This window comes from Panthera leo, chromosome E2, assembly GCF_018350215.1.
Source record: "Panthera leo isolate Ple1 chromosome E2, P.leo_Ple1_pat1.1, whole genome shotgun sequence".
Classification (NCBI taxonomy): domain Eukaryota; kingdom Metazoa; phylum Chordata; class Mammalia; order Carnivora; family Felidae; genus Panthera; species Panthera leo.
Window position 1 is genome coordinate 60354077 of NC_056693.1, and position 18571 is coordinate 60372647.

General features: G+C 61.0%; 1 protein-coding gene across 1 annotated transcript; it reads right to left on the reverse strand.

The window, feature by feature from the left end:
• Nucleotides 1-7762: 7762 nt before the first annotated feature.
• Nucleotides 7763-13813, reverse strand: SNAI3 (snail family transcriptional repressor 3). Its single transcript, XM_042919796.1, has 3 exons — nucleotides 13724-13813; nucleotides 10011-10568; nucleotides 7763-8009 (listed from the first exon to the last, which is right to left on the reverse strand). Exons 1-3 carry the CDS (start codon nucleotides 13797-13799, stop codon nucleotides 7828-7830), a joined length of 816 nt encoding a protein of 271 aa, XP_042775730.1. The 5' UTR covers nucleotides 13800-13813; the 3' UTR covers nucleotides 7763-7827.
• Nucleotides 13814-18571: the final 4758 nt, after the last annotated feature.

Consider the following 18571-nt stretch of genomic DNA (forward strand, 5'->3'; position numbering starts at 1 on the left):
ACCGCGTAACCTCTCTGGGCTTCTGTTTCCTCGCTTGCAGGAGAGGCGTAAGCTGACTGCTCCCTGGTGGAGGACAAAGCCCTTGGAAGGGCCTGTCAGTCCACGGTGAGCAGTCGTCATCATTAGTCCCAAACCGCTCACGTGGGTGCCGCCACCGCTCAGAAGAAAGCGTTTGCGTGGTTCAATCAGTGAGTGAGACACACAGCCTCCTCCCTGGCTTCCAGCCTCCCGCACTGTCCTGTGCCTCCACCAGCCCGGATGAGCACAGCAGCCTGGGGCCGATCACGGTCGTCAGGTTTGTGCTGAAGACAGCGGGTTCTTTTCCAGGGCCGAGAAAAGGCCACGAGGGTGAAATAAGCCCCAGAAATGGACTGAAGAAAACGGCAAATAAAGCCTGGATTATTGCACTGCTGGAGGTAATGCAAACTGGTGCAGCTGCTCTGGAAAACAGTGTGGAGTTTCCTCAAAAAATTAAAAATAGAACTACCCGACGACCCAGCAATTGCACGACTAGGCATTTACCCAAGGGATACAGGTGTGCTGTTCCGAAGGGACACATGCACCCCCATGTTTGTAGCAGCAGTGTCAACAATAGCCAAAGTATGAAAAGAGCCCAAATGTCCCTCGATGGATGAATGGATAAAGGACATGTGGTATATATAGACAATGGAGTATTACTCGACAATCGAAAAGAATGAAATCTTGCCATTTGCAACTACATGGGTGGAACTGGAGGGTATTATGTTTTTTTGTTTTGTTTTTTAATTTTTTTTCCATTTATTTAATTTTGAGAGACAGTGACAGAGTGTGAGCAGGGTAGAGGCAGAGAAACAGGGAGACACAGGATCAGAAGCAGGCTCCAGGCTCCGAGCCGACAGCACAGAGCCTGACGTGGGTCTCGAACCCACGACCTGTGAGATCATGACCTGAGCTGAAGTCAGATGCCCAACCGACTGAGCCACCCAGGCGCCCCTAGAGGGTATTATGTTAAGCGAAATTAGAGAAAGACAGACATCCTATGACTTCGCTCGTGGAATTTAAGATACAGAACAGATGAACGTAAGGGAAGGGAAGAAAAAAACAATATAAAAATGGAGGGGGACGAAACATCAGAGACTCTTAAATACAGAGAACAGACAGGGTTGCTGGAGGAGAGGGGGCAGGGCTAAATGGGCAAGGGCCATCGAGGAGGGCGCTCGGGGTGAGCACTGGGCGTCACACGTAGGGGATGAATCGCTGGGTCTACTCCTGTATCATTACCGCACTATATGCTAACTAGCTTGGATGTAAATTAAAAATTAATTCATGAAAAGAAGCAAAGCCTGGTTTAGACGAGCCACGCCCTGCTGTCCCCGTCTGTCCCCTCCTCCTTTGAAGATTGTCAGGCACCTGTTGTGATCAGATACAGGCCAGCCATGCGGGGCGCCGAGCTGCCCCCGCAGGGTGGCGCCTGTGGGAGAAGGTGGCCTCCCACGCGCTGCCAAGGGTCGTGGTCTTGAACTTGAGGCTGTGGGAGCCGGCCAGGCTGGAGGAAGGTGTGGCAGGGGAGTGGGGGAGGGGGCCAGGGAGCAGGGACTCCCTCGGGGCGGACCCGGGGCGGTCTCTCACTCTGCACGCGTGGGATGGAGTCACGTGGCCGCAGGGATTTGTTTCCGGAGTCCGTGGGCAAAGGCAGAAAACACAGGTGGTCTCAGTTGCCCCAGGTGGCCCCTGAACGTCACCCGTGCAGCAGAGCGGAGGCTCTCACCGCGCCCGGCCCAGGGCGTGTGCGCCACCGGCCGTTTGTGTCTGTCCCGGAAGGCCACGCGGCGCGTGTTCTCCAGCCTCGTGTCCCAGCGCTTCTGCGCTCCAGGCCAGCAAAGCACCCGCGGGCTGTTCGTGTGTGGGGTGCATGTTAGGGATTAAAACTGGCGTTGCGTTAAAGATTTGCTGTGTCGGTTCATTTAAAATCGTCGATAAGCCCGTCACGTGCTAACATATTTGGGTGAAAAACCACTGTCTCCTGAAACAAAGTTGTGGGAGGGTGGCGTCGCTCCGCGTGTTTGCAGATCTGGGTGTCTGGTCTCCCGGCTGTCCCTGTCGCCGCCACGGTGCGTGGCTTGGGGTGTGCGCGTCCCCGCACAGCGCTGCAAACGCGCCCGAACAGCGCCCGTGGCTCGTCTCTGGTGGCACGCCAGACCTCAGCCTGTGGCACTGCCTCCAGCGTGGCTGTGATTGGCACGTGACGGCCGCTGTCGTGCGAACGCTTCCCGCGTCCGTTCCACCGAGACCGTCTCCTGCCCGGGGTCTGCGGCCCAGGCCAGACCGTGTAGCCTCCTCACGGGTCAGGGGGAAGATACCGGTTTGCTGATTTATCCAGAACTTCGATATGTTGGCGTTTCATTGTATAAGTAAAAAAATGATGTTCTCGTCAGAAAAGGCTTCAATCTTGGAAAGCTGCCCAAAGATGAAAGGCTTCTAGAATTGTCGTCGTCTCTTAAAAGTGTTAATATTACCGTGGCCGAGAAGGACCGTCACTCTCACCAGGTTCTGCTTGGCAAAGACGCCTGCAGGTGCCTGGCCTGGGCCCCCGTGGGTGTCCCGTGAGCACGCCCTCCCAGAGGGGACCTTCGCGCCCCAGTGGGAGCGAGGCGCTCTGTGGACACTTCTCATTTCTTCACTGAGAATGTTACAGGGACCCGGACGCTGGCACTTAGTCAGACCCAGGCCGGTGCTCGGCCGTATCGTGAGCGGGTGGAGGTGACGTGCCCGGGCACCGGGGCGGTGACGCCAGCCCCACGTGCGCCTCGCAGAGGGCAGGTCTGCAGGGCACTTATGTACTGTCGGCACAGGGGCGTGTTCTGCGAGAGCAGGAGGGAGACAGCCGTCACCAAGGTAGCGACAGGGAGCCACAGCTCATCCGACGCCTAGCAAAGGGGCTGGCAGCGGGATCCGGCCCGGGACAGTCCTCGATCCCAGACTCTCTTTGGCCGATGTGGGACACTGGCATTCCCAAGGTCGTGTGCAGACAGAGGGACCTGTGGCTCCAGGACTGCCCTCCTTACAGACTCTCATTTCTTTTTTGTTAATTTTTTAAAATATCTATTTACTTATTTTCGAGAGAGAGAGAGATTATGAGTGGAGGAGAGACAGAGAGAGAGAGAGAGAGAGAGAGAGAGTCCCAAGTAGGGTCCCAGCTGTCAGCGCAGAGCCTGACGTAGGGCTCAAACCCACGAACTGTGAGATCATGACCTGAGCTGGAGTCAAGAGTCAGACGCTCCACCGACTGAGCCCCCCAGGCGGCCCCCGAGACTCCCATTTCTGAAATCAGTGTGTCACATGTGTCCTGGGCCCAGGCCCACGGCCAGGGAAGGAGAGGGGCTGGCGTGTCTGAGCTCAGCAGGCAAAACAAGTGATTGTGCGTCTTCCTTCAGGACCCGAGGAGGGTGCATCCTTGCAGGAGAACGGAAGAGGGGCCCATGGCGCAGAGGTGTGGGGAGGGGGAAGGGACGGATGCCCTCCGGTCAGCCTGTGGGTGGGGGGGCGCAGCACTGACGGAGGTCGTGTGGGAAGGCAGCCTCCAGGTTTTGCACATACCAGAGACACCCGCACCCAGCCGCCAAGACGGACCCCGAACCTCTGCCCCCAGCCCTCCCGCCCTCGGCCCCACTGTGTACCTGAGCCCTGCCCAGCGTCTCCTGGGCCCTGAGGACGATCCCAGGGGCTCAGTGGGCTGGGCGGGCAGCTGGGAGGGGAGACTGGAGCCAGAACTCGGTGGTCAGGAAATGCACACAGATTCTAAGAGGAGGTAAAGGTGGGGAGTTTCTCTAAAGTTAGCTATTCTATTTTATTTTAAGCATCCGAAGTGTCTTTTTTTTTTTTTTTTTTTAATGTGTATTTGGCACTCCCCTGAATTCTGAAATAGGTTTAACAGGATTCCTTTTTTTAAAGCAGTGGAAGCCAAGGCTTTCTAGTGGGACTGACTCAGCTGGGATCAGAACCCCTCCTTCGGGACCAGGCCAGGACCCCCCGATGGCCGGAGAGTCCCGCACACTCCCCCACTCGGGAGCAAGAAGGTGCGGCCAGCAGCCGGCGTCCTCCCAGGCTCCTCGGAGCCTCTCTGAGTCTTGGCTGAGCTGTGTCCCTGAATGTCAGGCCATCTGCAAGTGATGAAGGCCTGGAAACTTTTGTTCCATTGAACTTTGCCAGGGAGCTATACTTAGCCACCGAGTGGAGGCCAGGAGTGGGTTCTCTGAATAAAGATAGTAACACGCGGGCTATTTTCAAACTTCCAGAGAACCCCCCCCCCTCCCCAGAATATTCTGCGCCAAAATGATATTTATGGAGCCCTCTGGGCTTTTGGAAGGGAGGGTGTAACCTTAGTGTGTCTGTAGCTTTCAGGAGAGAGGTTTCTTTCAGCTGGGAGTGGGGCCAGGGTAGGGCCACCGGAGACCTAGTGTCCCTCTCGCACCTGTTTCTAGGACCTGAGCTCGCAGCGGCTGGGCGCTGGCATCTGAGTCCGAAAACAGTGGTTTTCCTTGCTGGGTATCTGGTGCTGACCCTGCTGTGGCCCTCACACCGCCCTCCGGGTGCAGCTGTCGTGACAAAAGATGGGGTCCTCAACCTTGGAGGGCTGGTTACGTGATTTTCCTCGTGTCCCGCATCCTCACTCGTCTCTTAGGTTTCTGCCTTCACCAGACGTAACCAGGCTGCAGCTGTGGCACCTGCTCCCAGCTCCTCGGGCCCCGGGACCTCTGGTCCCTCCTCCCACCTTGGAGGGAGGACCCAACAATGTGCTGGACCAGGACCGAAAGGCCTTCTTTAGGGTGACGAGTAGAAATGTGGTCAGTAGAGTTTGGATGGAAAAAAGATGGCCTGTAGGTGGGAGGGACCCAAATAGCAGCACCCTGAGAAAAGAACCAGTCATCCACCTTCACCCAGGGATAGGCCTCCTGCCGACTCCTGTTCTGTAGGTGTTGGGAGAGGGCTCCAGAAAGCCAACTTCTATCTAAAGGGGCGTCCCAGGTGAATTCTGATGACCAGGCAAAATAGCATGGAAAAAGGTGAGGGGGGAGCTGGGAACCCTGAGCGGCCAGGCAGCTGGGCAGGTGGCCTCCCTGGGGTCTGACTGCAGCCGCCCCGCCCCTGGTGGACCGTCTCCCCCATTCATTCTCCATCAGCTCCCTGGCAGGTGCTCGGCCTTTCTTCACCCTCTCTGCCAACCTGGCCTCCACCACCCTGCCCTCTGCCAGTCCAGATATAAATATAAGAGCATTTTCCACGGGCCGGCACAGAAGGGCAAGCATTTGACTTTATTTTAGGGCCGTGAAATTCCCTCCCTTCATACCCAACAGGTGCACCGCCTCATTTAGCTATCAGGGCCCAGGAATAGAACACAATTTACAATATAGCTTCCTTTGGGCATCTGGATGCTATTTAAAAAAAAAAAAAAAAAAAGCCCTCCTGTGAGATGGCCGGATATGGGCCAGAACGCGGGCTTGACCCACTCAACAGAGGAGCCCAGCTCTTCGGGAGACCGATGGGAGGGAGGACCACCCTGCTAGGGCAGGGCCCCTGGTTGGGATGATGGACAGGAAGCGGGAACAGGCACAGGAGGTGTTTGCCGGTGGGCCCGTCAGTTAAAATTGACCGCCCCCCTTGATCCTTTGGGGACCAAGGGGACAGAGGAATCCACTCTGCTGTCCTTCATCCTTCAGCCCAAGCACAGGGACCCACTGGGCATCTCTTGGCAAACTGTGTTCACATCAACTGTTGGGAGGGGATGGTGTCCTCCCCTCTGCGGGTTCAAATGTTGAAATCCGGACCCTATTTGGAATCAGGGTTTTTTCAGGTAATCGAGTTAAGATGGGGCCATTAAGGGGGGTCCTAACCCCGCAGGACTGGTGTCTGCACAGACTGAGGAAATTTGGACACAGAGACAGACACATACGCAGGGAGAAGCCATGGGAGGTGGAGGCAGAGAAGTGTGATGTGTCCACCAGCCAAGGAACATCAAAGATGCCCACAAACCAGCAGGAGCCAAGACAGAGAGAGAGAGAGAGAGAGAGAGAGAGGGAGAGAGAGAGGCCGGCCCCCGAGGGGACCAGCCCTGTGGCAACTGGGGCCCTGACTTCTGGCGCCCAGAGTGTGGGAGTACATCTCTGTGGTTTAAGCCTCATGGTGCGTGGGGCTTTGTTATGGGAGTCACAGCACGCTGACCTATCAGCTAAGCGTCTGGTTCGCACTGTCTGTCCCTCGAGGGATGGCAGGTCCCCGCAGAGGGGAGGCCAGGTGCAGGCCTGGGAATGTGAGCGTGGCTTCCCCAGCAAACGTCTTCACTGCACCCGCTGATCTGTTCTGTATGCCGGAGCCACGGCCCTCCTGGGTGGCCAGTTTCATCGAGGTCACCCTTGGTCCAGAGAAGCCCCACGTCACGGTCAGGTTTCCTCTGGGATGTCCCCAAGGCCCCTCCGATGGCCGTTATCAAACCAGCCACGCAGGCCCTTTCACCCCGAGGAGCCTCGGGCAGGATCTACAGGTGCCGCGTGGCCCAGCAGCAGGCTGGTGAATGTGCTTCAGTGGGTCTGCGAGGCCCAGGGCCGACACGCGGCCTCTGCCGCTTGCCCTGTGGCCCCCACTCAGGGCCAGGAACAGGAGCCTAACTTTGTCCCTCAGCCTGGGCCAGAAGTGGGGCGGCTGTCGCCTCCGGGCATCAGGAACTCAGTCAGTCCCCATTAGACTCAGGCTGCCCTCCAGGGCAGGCTGAAGATGCTAAGACACACTGGCAAGATTGAGGCCCAGCCCAGCAGGTGACATCCCGGGGGTCTGGGGGTGGGCAGAGGCCGCACTCGGGGGCAGGATGCTGGGGAGGGGACTCCTGTTGGCTGCTGAGTCGGTTCAGGAGGCATGTGTCTCAGGTGGCACCCACTCCCTCCGCTGTGGACGCCTATGGCCTCGGGAGAGGGCGGGCAGAGAAGGGGCGACGGTGCCACGGGCGGTTGTGGACACAGTCCCCCGGTGACACGGTGGTCTCGGTGGAGACATGTGCAGACCCAGGACTGGGTTCTCTTGTGAGCACCCTGCCGACGCGGACACACACGGCCCCGGGCTGGCCTCTTCCCTGGGCCTCACTCTCCCCAGCTCTGCCCTCACAGCCTCACCCCCGGCGTATCTACGCCCCACGGCCGCTCTCCCTCCCTGTATAAGGCTGTCCCCATTTCCGGTCTCCTTGTTCCCAAAGAAGGTGGCCCTGCTCACCTGCTTGGAGTGTCGCCACCCACCTCCCCGCTCCCCGTCCCTACACTTTGCCCCCCTTGCTCCGTGGCCAGAGGCCCAAATTACCCAGGAATCTGGGTAATTACTCCGGGCTCGGCCTCTTCCGCAGACCCAGGGCGCCAGGCAGGACTCGGGGTCTCAGAGGACGTGACCGGCAGGGGTGCCAGGCTCCTCACTGCCCTGTGCTTGGGGACGGGGCCCTGGCTCTGTGTCGGGACACCCGGTGCCGCGTGCGTGCGCGCAGGCAGGCGGAGGTGAGCCTGTGGTAGCCGTGCCCACGAAGGCCGAGTGGCAGGAGCTGGCCCAGCTGGCAGCCACCCCCAGCGGCCTTTTCTCTTGGGAGAAGAGAACCGGAAACCAGGGCAAGTCAGGGAATGGTGGCTCACGTCGCCGTGACGGTCTTCCCTCAGTCGCCCTGACAGCCCGCGGGCGGCTCTGGCCCTGGACGGAAGTGGGTGGCCGGCGGGGAGAGGAGGCACCCGCCGAGCGAGCGTGGGGCCGGGCTCGCTGGGCATCACGGGTGCCGAGAGGGGTGAGGTCCTGTCCCTCCCGCCGGCACTGAGCCCGCACCCGTCAGGGGCCGCGGCGGCAGCCAGACTCCTCGTGCCGCGCCAGGAGCGACATGCGGGAGAAGGTCCTGGCGCAGCTCTTGCACTGGTATTTCTTGGTGTCCGAGTGTGTCTGCAGGTGGGCCCGGAGATTGGAGCGGTCGGCGAAGGCCCTGCCGCAGTGTGAGCAGGTGTACGGCTTCTCACCTGGGGGCGGGAGGGCGCCGGGTGAGTGTCCGTCTGGTCCGCCCCAGGAGGTGGCCGAGCCCCCCGTCCCCAACCCCCCGCCGTCCCTGCTTATCGACGTATAAGCCCCTCCGCCTCCTCCAAATGCTCACGGCACTTCTGACGCATCGGTCTCCCCTCACCCTTCCCCAGGAGATACGTGGCGGGGGGGGGGCCGGCACCTGCCCCGGGAGGAAGGAAACCCTAGGGCCACGAGGTCCACATCCACGGTCAGGCTCAGAGCTGCCTGGGGACAGGGTGGGATGTCACCCCTGGGCAGGACTGCGGCATCTAAAGCCCTCTCCAAGGGGAAAGAGCTAGCGTGGGTCTTTGCTAGATCTTTCTGTTCCTGCCAGAGCCCTTGGGGCCCTTTGCCCAGATCTGGTCCTGAGCAGCACTGGGAGCCCTCAGCTGTCCCTGCCCACGGAAGGCCGCTGGTGGAAAGCAGCTGGGCCCCTGCAGACTCTACCGGGAAGGCGAGCCCCGGCCCTTACGATGGAGGCAGGCATTTCGGAACAGCTTAAGACCCTTGTGTCCTCTGGGCCGCCTCCAATCAGGGCGACCAGGGATTTGGACAAAGCCCTTCTGTTGGGAGCTGGGCCCCCAGGACAACCTTAACAAGTGTAAAAAGATCCTTAAAGGTCACCTGTTCTCTTCCGCCCACGTGCAGTGACTTCCAGTCGTACACCCAATAGAATCCTGAGAAACACCAGCGTGCAGTCCCCCTGGGCCCAGGGCGTCCCTGCTGCCCAACGCCCAGGCACATTCCCTCCCCAGGCCAGCCTCCTGCAGGGCCTCCCACCCTCTGGGCCCTCAGACCAGGAGCACTGAGCCCCTGGCGGTGTGATGTGGGACGCTCAGAGACATCCCTGGGGGGGAGCGGAGGAAAACCGGCTGGAATTTCAGCCCGGAGAAAGGCTCCCGCAAAACCCTTCTTTCCAGCCTCCCCCGGGTGTGACTCAGAAGAGTCCTACTTACGGAGCCCTGGCTCAGGGCTGGGGAGGCTCCAGTGACGGGGGCGTGTGTTCAGCCGTGGGCCTCAGCCCGGTGAGCCTTATCCCTGGGCTTCGGTCTCTCTGTGCCCACCTGTCCCTCTCCTGGCGGGCCGGGGCGAGGTGTGGTTCAACCCCCAGCCGCCCTGCGGCAGGCAGCCCGCCTCCGCTCCTTTGGGCAGCGGTGGCTGATGTACGGACAACGTGCTGAGGCCCCCAGGCCTCCTTCAGGTCTGAGCGCAGGGCTCTGGTGCGCTCTCACCAGGGATGGGTTTGCCCCTGGGGTCCCAGCCCCCCGTCAAGACCCAGTCCTCGTCTGTGCCCTTCGTCCGTGTGACCCCCGTGGTTGCCACCAAAGGCCAGGCCTTTCTCCCTGTGCCGCTCCTGCTGCTCCAGAGCTCAGGAAGGGCGCGCAACATGGGAAGTCAGACCGTCTACGGCCCCGAGCAGCCTGCGCTTTGCCAGGTGGTAGGGCTTGAATTGTGTCTCTCAAAAAAGATCCGTCCACGTCCTAATCCCCAGTACCTGTGAGGGTGACCTCACTTGGAAAATAGGGTCTTTGCACATGTCATCGGGTTAAGATGGGGTCACACTGGAGCACGCGGGCCCCGGTCCAGTGGGACTGGTGTCCTTACAACAGAGGGAGGTTGGGACACAAACACACAGGGGAGAGGCCGTGTGAGGACGGGGGTAGGGGCGCACGGACGCCTGGAGCCCCCGGGAGGTGGACGGGGCAGGAAGGACCGTCCCCTGCCGCCTCTGGAGGGAGCGCGGCCCTGCGACACCTGGATTTCAGACTCCGGCCTCAGGAGCTGGGACGGAGGGCATTTTTGATGTTTGAGCCTCTGGTTTGTGGGACTTTGGAAACCGGCACGCAGGGAAGCAGGAGCCGTGTGGCCGTCCCTCCTCTTGTTTACAAGGCCTCCCTCCCTGCCTGACCCCCAGGTCCCGCCCTCACCCCTGCCCGGGGCCCTCCTGCCCACAGACCCACCTGTGTGGGTCCGGATGTGGCCCTGCAGCAGCCAGGGCCTGGAGAAGGCCTTGCCGCAGACAGAGCAGAGGCAGGGCAGCGTGTGTGTGCGGATGTGCATCTTGAGGGCGCCCAGGCTGGCGTACTCCTTGTCACAGAACCTGCAGGTGAAGCAGCGGGGCGCCCGCAGGTGGCAGGGCTTGTGGCAGTGCGGGCGCCCGAGGCCCCCCGGGGCCGCCTGGAGTCTGTCTGGAGCCTGGCCCCCGTCCGGGCCCGGGATCGGGGGCCACCGCGTGGGCGGAACCCGCAGCGGGGGCAGGTTGAGGTGGTTCAGGCTGTCTTTGAGGGGCTCGCTGGGGGCCCGGCCGCTCCAGAGGTCCGCCCGGCTGCCTTCCAGGGGGTCTGGCCCGGAGGCCCCCCGAGCTTCCTCAGTACGCGGAAGGGGCAGGGAGATGGGGCAGACGGCAGAGGTGCGGTCCCACGGCAGGGGAGGGTCGCCAGGGGTGGAAGAGGCCGCCTTGTCTGGGAGGAGGAGGGGCACCGCCAGCCCCCTGCAGGCAGAACAGGGGCCATTAATTTCTAGAAGGGAGGAGGGAGAGAGAGAGCGTGAAAGTGGACATGAGCCCCCACACTCTGTCCTCAGACTCGCCCTTCTTGGTGCAGCCGCAAGCCTGTGTTCTAGGTCATCAGCAGTTCTGCACGAAGGGGAAGGGCTGGCGAGGCCAGTGTCAGCGCGGGAAGTGACCACAGGGTCTAGAGGAGGGGCCTCAGTTCTTTATTGTTATGATTTTTCTAAATGTTTATTTTTGAGACAGCGCGAGCGGGGGAGGGGCAGAGGGAGGGGGGCAGAGGATCTGAAGCCGCTCCAAGCTGAGAGCAGAGAGCCAGATGGGGGGCTCGAACTCCGCAACCTGAGTTGCCCTGAGCCGAAATCAAGAGTCAGATGCCCAACGAACTGAGCCACCCAGGCGCCCCCTCAGTTCCTCTTTAAAAGCAAAGGAAATGTCTTACAGGATCCCAGAATAGTTCTCACGGGCTGACGGAGGCCCCCCTACTGGCCCGGCAGGACAGGCCTCCCTGACCCCCGCCCCGCCTCAGGCCCAGCTCACAGCAAAGCCTCACCAGCCTCCCGCAGGCGCGAATTCAGAGTAGACATTTGGCGGTGGGCCACGTGAAGACAACTGATTAGCCTCCAGTCACCCCCATCACCCCCCGCCCATGGTGACGTGAGTGCCAACGCTCCCGGGTGGCTGGATGGCTGTCCCCGGTGGTGCCACACGGCCCCCAGGGGCAGCCTGTCCCCAGGCCATGGCTCCCGGATTCGTGGGCCAGCATGCCTGTACCTGACCAGATGAGCGGCAGGGCCCCAGGGTAAACAGTCTGGCACGTAGGGGTACGCTCTGCCTTTTCCCCGAGCCCCAAATCTCCAAACAGCCCCCAACCCATTTCCTACTCCAGATGTGTTGAAATAAATCTCTGGTCCCATTTCTGCCTTCATGCCAAGGCTTTGGGTAAGAAAGAACCCACAGAATGGGAGAAAATATTTGCACATCATGTATCTGTTAAATCGATGGCATCCAGAATATACAAAGAATTCTTGCAATTCAACGGTATATATATACACATATATGTGTATGTGTATATATATACATATATATATGTGTGTGTGTGTGTGTGTATAATTTTAAAATGGGCAAAGGATCTGAATACACATTTCTCCAAACAAGATATACAAATTACAAATGGTGGGATGCCTGGCTGGCTCAGTCTGTAGATCATGTGACTCTTGATCTCAGGGTTTCAAGTTCAAGCGCACGCTGGGCATAGAGATTACTTAAAAAAAAAAAAAAAATATATATATATATATATATATATACACACACACACACACACACACACACACACACACACCTACACAAATGGCCAACAAGCACAGAAAAGATTCTTGCCATCATTAACCATCAAGGAAATGCCAATTAAAGCCACAGCAAGATACTGCTTCGTGCCCACTAGGATGGCTAGAATTACAAATAGCCAATTACAAGTGTTGGTGAGGATATAGAGAAGTGGGGACACTTAAGGAAACTTCCCACCTTTCTGCTCTATCCTGACCTCACCCCTAACCTAATCCCCCCAGTTATAAAACAGCATGCTAACTTTCTGTCCTCCTGGAAAGAGGGACTGGGCAGTGTCAGGCTAAGAGACAAAGTCCAAGGAAGTTCTGGAGAGAGAGGCTTGGGATATGCAGAGAGCCTAGGACCCCACTTCACTGGGGGCTTTCTACTGGGAAAAACAGTCACCTCTCTTAAGTCTCTGAGACTCAGCCACCACCCTGGCTCCAGAGCCAAACCGGGTCTTGGGGGCTGGGGGCCACCCCAGAGGGAGGGCAGGGGAGGGCCGGCTATGCCTGTGGCCCTGATCGAGTGCTTTTGCTGGCCCTTCAGATGCGTCCACACACCCTCTGGGGCTGTTGTAACTCAAATTCCTGGGAGGAGAGACTTTCAAGTCCCCTCCGCTTCAGGGGCTCCCTGGGGGGAGGCCTGAAAAGGCACTTATTTGAAAAGAGAGAGGGAGGGGCCCCAGCCCCAGCCCCTCGGTCTATCCTAGGGCAACATCCTGGGAGCCTCAACAAGCGGGAGCCTCGTCCCTCATCCGAAGGGGGGAGGAGAGGAGCGGAGGAAGCGGAGAGTGCTGGAGGGCTGGGCTGCTCTCTGACACTCTCTCATGTTCAAAGAGTAAAGTGGGGGGTGCACTCTGTGACTGGGCTCTAAACAACAGGTGTTAAGCTTTAACAACCAGGCTCACATAAACTCCATTTCCCATCACGTATATATCTAAAATGCATTCGGATGCCTTCCGTTCTATTTCATTTTGTGAAATTGTTTTCAAAATGCAGAGTTCGGGACCCCAGTCCTAGAAGGCACCCCCTGGAGGCAGCGGCCTCGGAAAGGAAAGGATCACCGGGGTGCCCTCCACTCCTGGGCCTCCTCCGGGTCCCTTCTCCCCTCTCCCCCTGAGCTACCCAGCAGTTCCTCAGGGGGGGTCGTCACCTCAGGGGCTGTGAGGTGATGGCTCTGATCACTCTCGAGAGGCCTTTGTCCCGGGACCTTCTCGTGCCTCCAGGACACGGGCAGTCCTGAGCCCTGGACCTGCGTCTCCCTGGGCCACCTGGGGGGAGGGGGGGGGACTGCAGCCCCTCAGCCCAGCCTGCCCTGAACAACCTCCACTGGGGTGAGGGGTGACGGGGGGAAGTGACCGACGGAGCGGTGAGGAGGCACCCGAGGCGCCTGAGGGAAGGCTCATGGGCTGGGCCTTGGCACACACAGCCCGCGGGTCTCTCTTCTGTTTCCCTCTGGATGCTCTGGAGGAGCCGTTGGACAGCAGCCCCAAGCCTCCCTCCGTCTCTCTCCCCACCCATCCCTGGGACCCCTCCCACACCTCCTGCACCAGGAAGATGGCTCCAGGGTTCCCTTAGCTGGGATGGGTGCGCCAGGCCATAGGGGGAGAGCCCCCAGACTGACTGGGGGCCTGGAAACTTCTCTTAAGTGGGAGGGAATCCGCGCCTGCTCTTCCCGACGCGAGGCCGAGGCCCCCGACGTGGACCAGGCGCTCGCAGGCCTCCACCCACCCGGGGTCTCGTCCCCGCTCCGCTGGCTGGCGAGGTAACTCCTCTCCCCCGGCCTGGGACGGGAGTCCGAGCCGTGGGCGGGGCTGGGGAGCCGGGCAGTCCCTACCTCTCTGCGTCTCCAGCTGCCTGTAGTTGGAGACCCTGTGGCTGGAGTGCGTTTTCACCAGGAAGGAGCGCGGCATGGTCCCCCTGCGCGTCCGCCGGGCGCCCGCGGGCAGCGCAGCCGGCAGGTGGCCGGAGGGTTGGCTCATTAGCATAGCGCGCCGCCTGGGCCAACCAGCGCGGGGCGCGGCCGGGGCGGGGCTGCGGGGCGGGGCTGCGGGGCCACGCCCAGGACAGGTGCGCGGGCCGCGGGGGAGGGAGCGCGTGGCCGCCGTGTCCTCCCCACGGGACTGCCCTGGCGCGCGCCGCGAGTCACACCGGCCCCTGGGGCCTGGCGCACCCACTCGCCGTGGACTAAAGGGCGGAGGTCAGGGCTGGGTGGAAGCCGCGCCGGGCTCCAGTCCACACGGCGGTGGCGGTGGAGGCGCGCGCAGAGCCCTTGCCGCAGCTGGCTACACTCGCCCCACCTCCTGCTCAAACCCGCAACGGTAGGATTGGTGAGCACGAGCCCTGAACTCCACAGCCGACCCAGCTGACCGGCCATAGTGGTGCCGGGGGCGGGGGTCAGCCGGCCTGGGGGCGGGAGGCCTCTCCCAGGGGAAGAAGGCTGGGGAGGGCTCCTTCCCTCCAGGGACAGCGCTCCAGGAGGTGGCCCAAGCTTCCAGGAGGCTCATTTGGCGGGGAGAAAGGACACAGCCTGGAATTCTGGGATTGCAAGGGGTTCCGACCTGCGGTCATGGGAAGTTTAGTCGAAGAGGGGGAAGTGCGTGTGCTCTGCCCAGTCTGTGACCCTGGGCAGCCATGTCCCTCCTGTGCGGCAAGGACGCGTTCGAGCCACGTCCGAGTGTACGCTCCCTTTCGGTGTGGACGCTTCAGGAGTTCAAGGGTCAGACAGGGCATTCCCTGGGCGAGTGGACGCAGCACCGAGCCTGTCCCCGACAGCTGTGGGGCCTTTCCATGGCTGTGTGCCGGCCGGCCTGCCTGCCTGGCAGTGCCATTGAGGTCCAGGTGCCATGTGACTGTGGGCTTGGGCGAGGTGAAGTTGATGGGGACCTCTGGAGAAGCGGGGGGACGGGGCCGTGTCACACAGTGTCTTAGGTCCCTACAGTTTTGCAGATGAGAAAATGGAGGCTCTGAGAAGTTAGGAAGCGGGGGCATGGGGACCCAGGCTCATATTGCCAGTCACACACGAGACGTGTGCCCCCTGTCTGCTGCTGGGTGAGAGCACGGGAGGGCAGGTGGTATGCAGACGGAAGGCACGCGTCTCTCCTGTGGGCCACAGCCTGGCACCGTGCTGTGGTGTGTGTGGATTTCAGAGGACACGTGGCTGCGTTCTGCTTATTCACCTGTTCCGTGGCCTCGCAAGCTTTCTATTTATACCTTCTCTTCCTTCTTTCCCCTTCCAGACATAGATAAGGCTTGCAGATACCTGGGCCAGCCCTGCACCCACACTGTCCCTCCTCACCGGGTCACCCACTGTGTGGCCACCAGCCAAGATGCACTCCCTCATCCCCAGAGAGCTACTCACACTATTTAGGGAAGCTGGCGTGTTCCTAATCTCATCCCGGAAATGCCCCTGGGATTCCGAGGGTCCTTGGAACAGCTTTGGGGGAGGGGTTGCAATAGTAAGTGACCCTACCCACTTGTCAGCCCTCCTTGGAGTCATGCACACTCACTGGCTGGGACTCACAGTGTTGTGTCTGGGCTGGACCCCAGGAGGACCCACAGAGGAGGACCTCAGTGTCCACACCTGTGCAGTGCTGGAGAGGGGCGCAGCTGTCCCCACCCATTCTTGCTTCCCGTCCTTCTGTCCTCATCCTGGCCGCCTTACCTCCCGGCGAAGCCTCACATCCGCCCACCCACCCACGCACTCCCCACTGGCCTCCCGGAACTGCCCCTCTTTCAACCAGAGCAGGACTTGCAAGGACCAAAGTCCTCTCTTTCCTGAAGAAATCACTGTGCTCTTCCCTGGACACCTAGGACCTTGGGGATGACAGCTGGCCCAGAGCCAGGCTGTCGGCCCCGCCCCCCTGCCTCTATCAGCGGCCTGAGCAGCAGCTTCCAATTAGGGTAGGCACCTCCAGGCCACAGATTTTATAATCCTACTTAGATAGTCTCCTTGTATGCGTGTGTTCTTTACTCTTTTTGTCTGCCTTACAAAGAATAATTCAGCAGTGCTCGACTCCATGTATGTATCTCCATTGTGAGCTCACATTGTAGCTGATTTGGTTTCGTGACCCAGTTCGGAGGGCCCCGCACCCTGTCAGACCGCACCCCGAGAGGGGGGCCAGGTGGGAGCCAGCCCGTGCTCCTGCACAGTGGCTGCCTGTGGCACGTGCGCGGTGGAGTCCCGCAGTGCTTGTTGGACTAGATGGAAAAGCACCGAGAGCCCCCCAAACAGTGCGGCCCCTGGCATGCCCATCCCTGGGGGTTGGAGGAGGGTTAGCGTCCGTGCCCTCGGGTGCCATCAGGTGCAGGAAGCCCAAGCCCCAGGGACCAAAACTCTCGGAGCACTGCTTGCGGCGGGACCTCACCGCTGGGGCTCAGGACAGATGGCCCCTCGTCCTGGGAGCACCAGCCCCTGCATCAGTACATGGAGTGTTCTTTGGGGGGGGGGGGGCGTGGCTGGGACATCCTGACCTGGGGCAACCTCACAGCCACCCAAGCTCATGGCCTGGTGGAAACTCAGACCAAACACTCAACCTCCCAACGTCTGGTTGGATCGGTGACCAACCGATCGAACCGGCGAAGGGGGACTCACAACTAGTTTTGAGGCCTGATTGTTAAAGCTGGTGGTGGTTCTTAACCTGGGGTCCGGTGGACACATCCTCTGTGAGATGAGGGCACTGAGGGGGGATGCTGTCCCTTCCCACACAGCTTATAGGACACGCAGTAGCGTCCTCAACGCCTTGGGGCATGCCAGAGGATTGGGTGCTGGGAGGGGTCCTAGGGGCTGGGGCGGAAGGATGGAAATGAGTGGGGGGCCGAGCAGGGGTGCACGTGCAGGCTGGGCTGTGTCCTCACAGCCTATGTGTGTGCGTGTGTGTGCACACGTGTCTGTGAGGCCGCAGGAGCTGTTTCCGTGTGACACAGGCATCGGCATCAGCAGGGTGCCCAGGGCCTCAAGGGGAGCAGTCCGTGGGGTCCTCAGCAGGGTTCCCAGCTCTGCCCCCCCCCCACACCTCCTCTTTGAGGTTCTTGTCTGTCCGCAGGCTGGATCCAGCCCCTCGTCCCGGCAGGTTGTTGGGAGACGGGCGGTCCTCTGTCACGGGGAGGGTCTGGACCCCTGCCCCCCACCCCCCAAGCATCCGCATGTCGGCAGGCCGCCAGGGGCAGAGGCCAGTGAGGGTGGCCTGTCCTCGGAGGCCCTCAGGAGGGACGTTGCGGGCAGCTCAAACCCTCACTGCGGCTTGCACCGAAGGCACCAAGCCCCACAGGCCGGACGTGCTGGGGCGCCCGGAGGAGCCTGCCGGGTCCCAGGTCCCAGGCTCCCTGGATCAGGCTTTCTGGAAGCCAACAGCTGCAGGGCCTGGAGTCACTTCCAGGCACGGCCCGAAGGAGCCAGCAGTGGGTCTTTGGGGGCCGAAGCGCCTTCTTCTGCTGGTCTGGCACACTGGCCGCTTTGTCCAGCACGACGCCTCTCTGGGCGAGGTCAGGGCAGGGAGCCCAGCTCTCCAGGGTGCTCGGTACCCTGAGACCAGGTGGTGGCTACGGCACTTTCTGGAACTCCGGGAGGCCGCCGAGGACAGGCGTGAGAAGAGTGACAGGGCTACAAGTCCCCGCCGTGTGCAGGCGGTGGTCATCCTGTCTGGGCCCGCACTGGAGACCGGCCGACGGACGCCGTGGGCGCAGTGCTTGAGCCATCGGCTCCCGCGAGGCCCGGATGAGAAGCGCGCCAGTTCCCAGGAGTGCCTTCCCGCGGCTGCCTTCCTGACAGAGAAGGTTGTAGGTCCAGAGACGCTTTCTAGGCCACGGGGTGCGCTGGGGAACGTGCACCATGAAGGCGTGGGGGCGCCCCGGGCCTGGGGCTGCCCCCCTCTGTGTGGCAGTGGTGGAGATAGACTCCGGGGGCGGTCGGCCCTTGCGCTGGTCAGGGCGGAAGGGAGACCATGACTTCCAGCAACTCTCGGCCTGAAGCGTGTGTGTGGCGCGAAAGCCCTGGGGGCCTGGTGGGACAGCCCCGCCGCACGTGGGATTCACGCAAAGTACAAGGGAGGCCGATCGTGCTGTGGACTTGAGCCGGAGCGTCCCCTCCCCGACACCGTGGGGTCTGCTGACACGGGTTCCTGTGTCCCGCGTGCCCTGTTAGGGTTCACTCTGATGCTCCCCCCTGGGCAGACTATCCTGGACATGAGTCCCTTGGTCGGTGGTATATTCTCTGTGGTCCCATCTGGCCTGGGCCTGGGGTGGAGGGGGTTGAGAGGCCACGTGTGGACGCTGTCCTGTGGCTCCCGCGGCTGCGCGGAGGGGGCACAGCTCCACAGGTGTCCTCGGGTGGAGGCAGGGACTCGTCACCACACCTGCTCCCTGGAACCGGCATCCTTGGCCAGTGGGGTCAAAGAGGGAAGGGTGGGGCTAGAGGCTCCTAACAAAGGAGCTAGGGGGTGGCCAGCCTGTCACCACTCTCCTGCCGAGTGACCGTTGTGGAGGCTCGTGTGCCTGGCCCTGCTATGGCTCCAAGCTCGGGAGACCCACCTTCTTAGAAGAACAACCCAGAACCCAGCCCTGCCTGGGGAGGCAGCCTGGAAACAGCCAGGGAGAGGGAGGCAGGAGTGTGGCCCCACACCGACCACCAGCTGCCAGGACACTGGCCAGCAGGTGATATTTGTCGGCTTTCAAAGGCCCGAGTGAC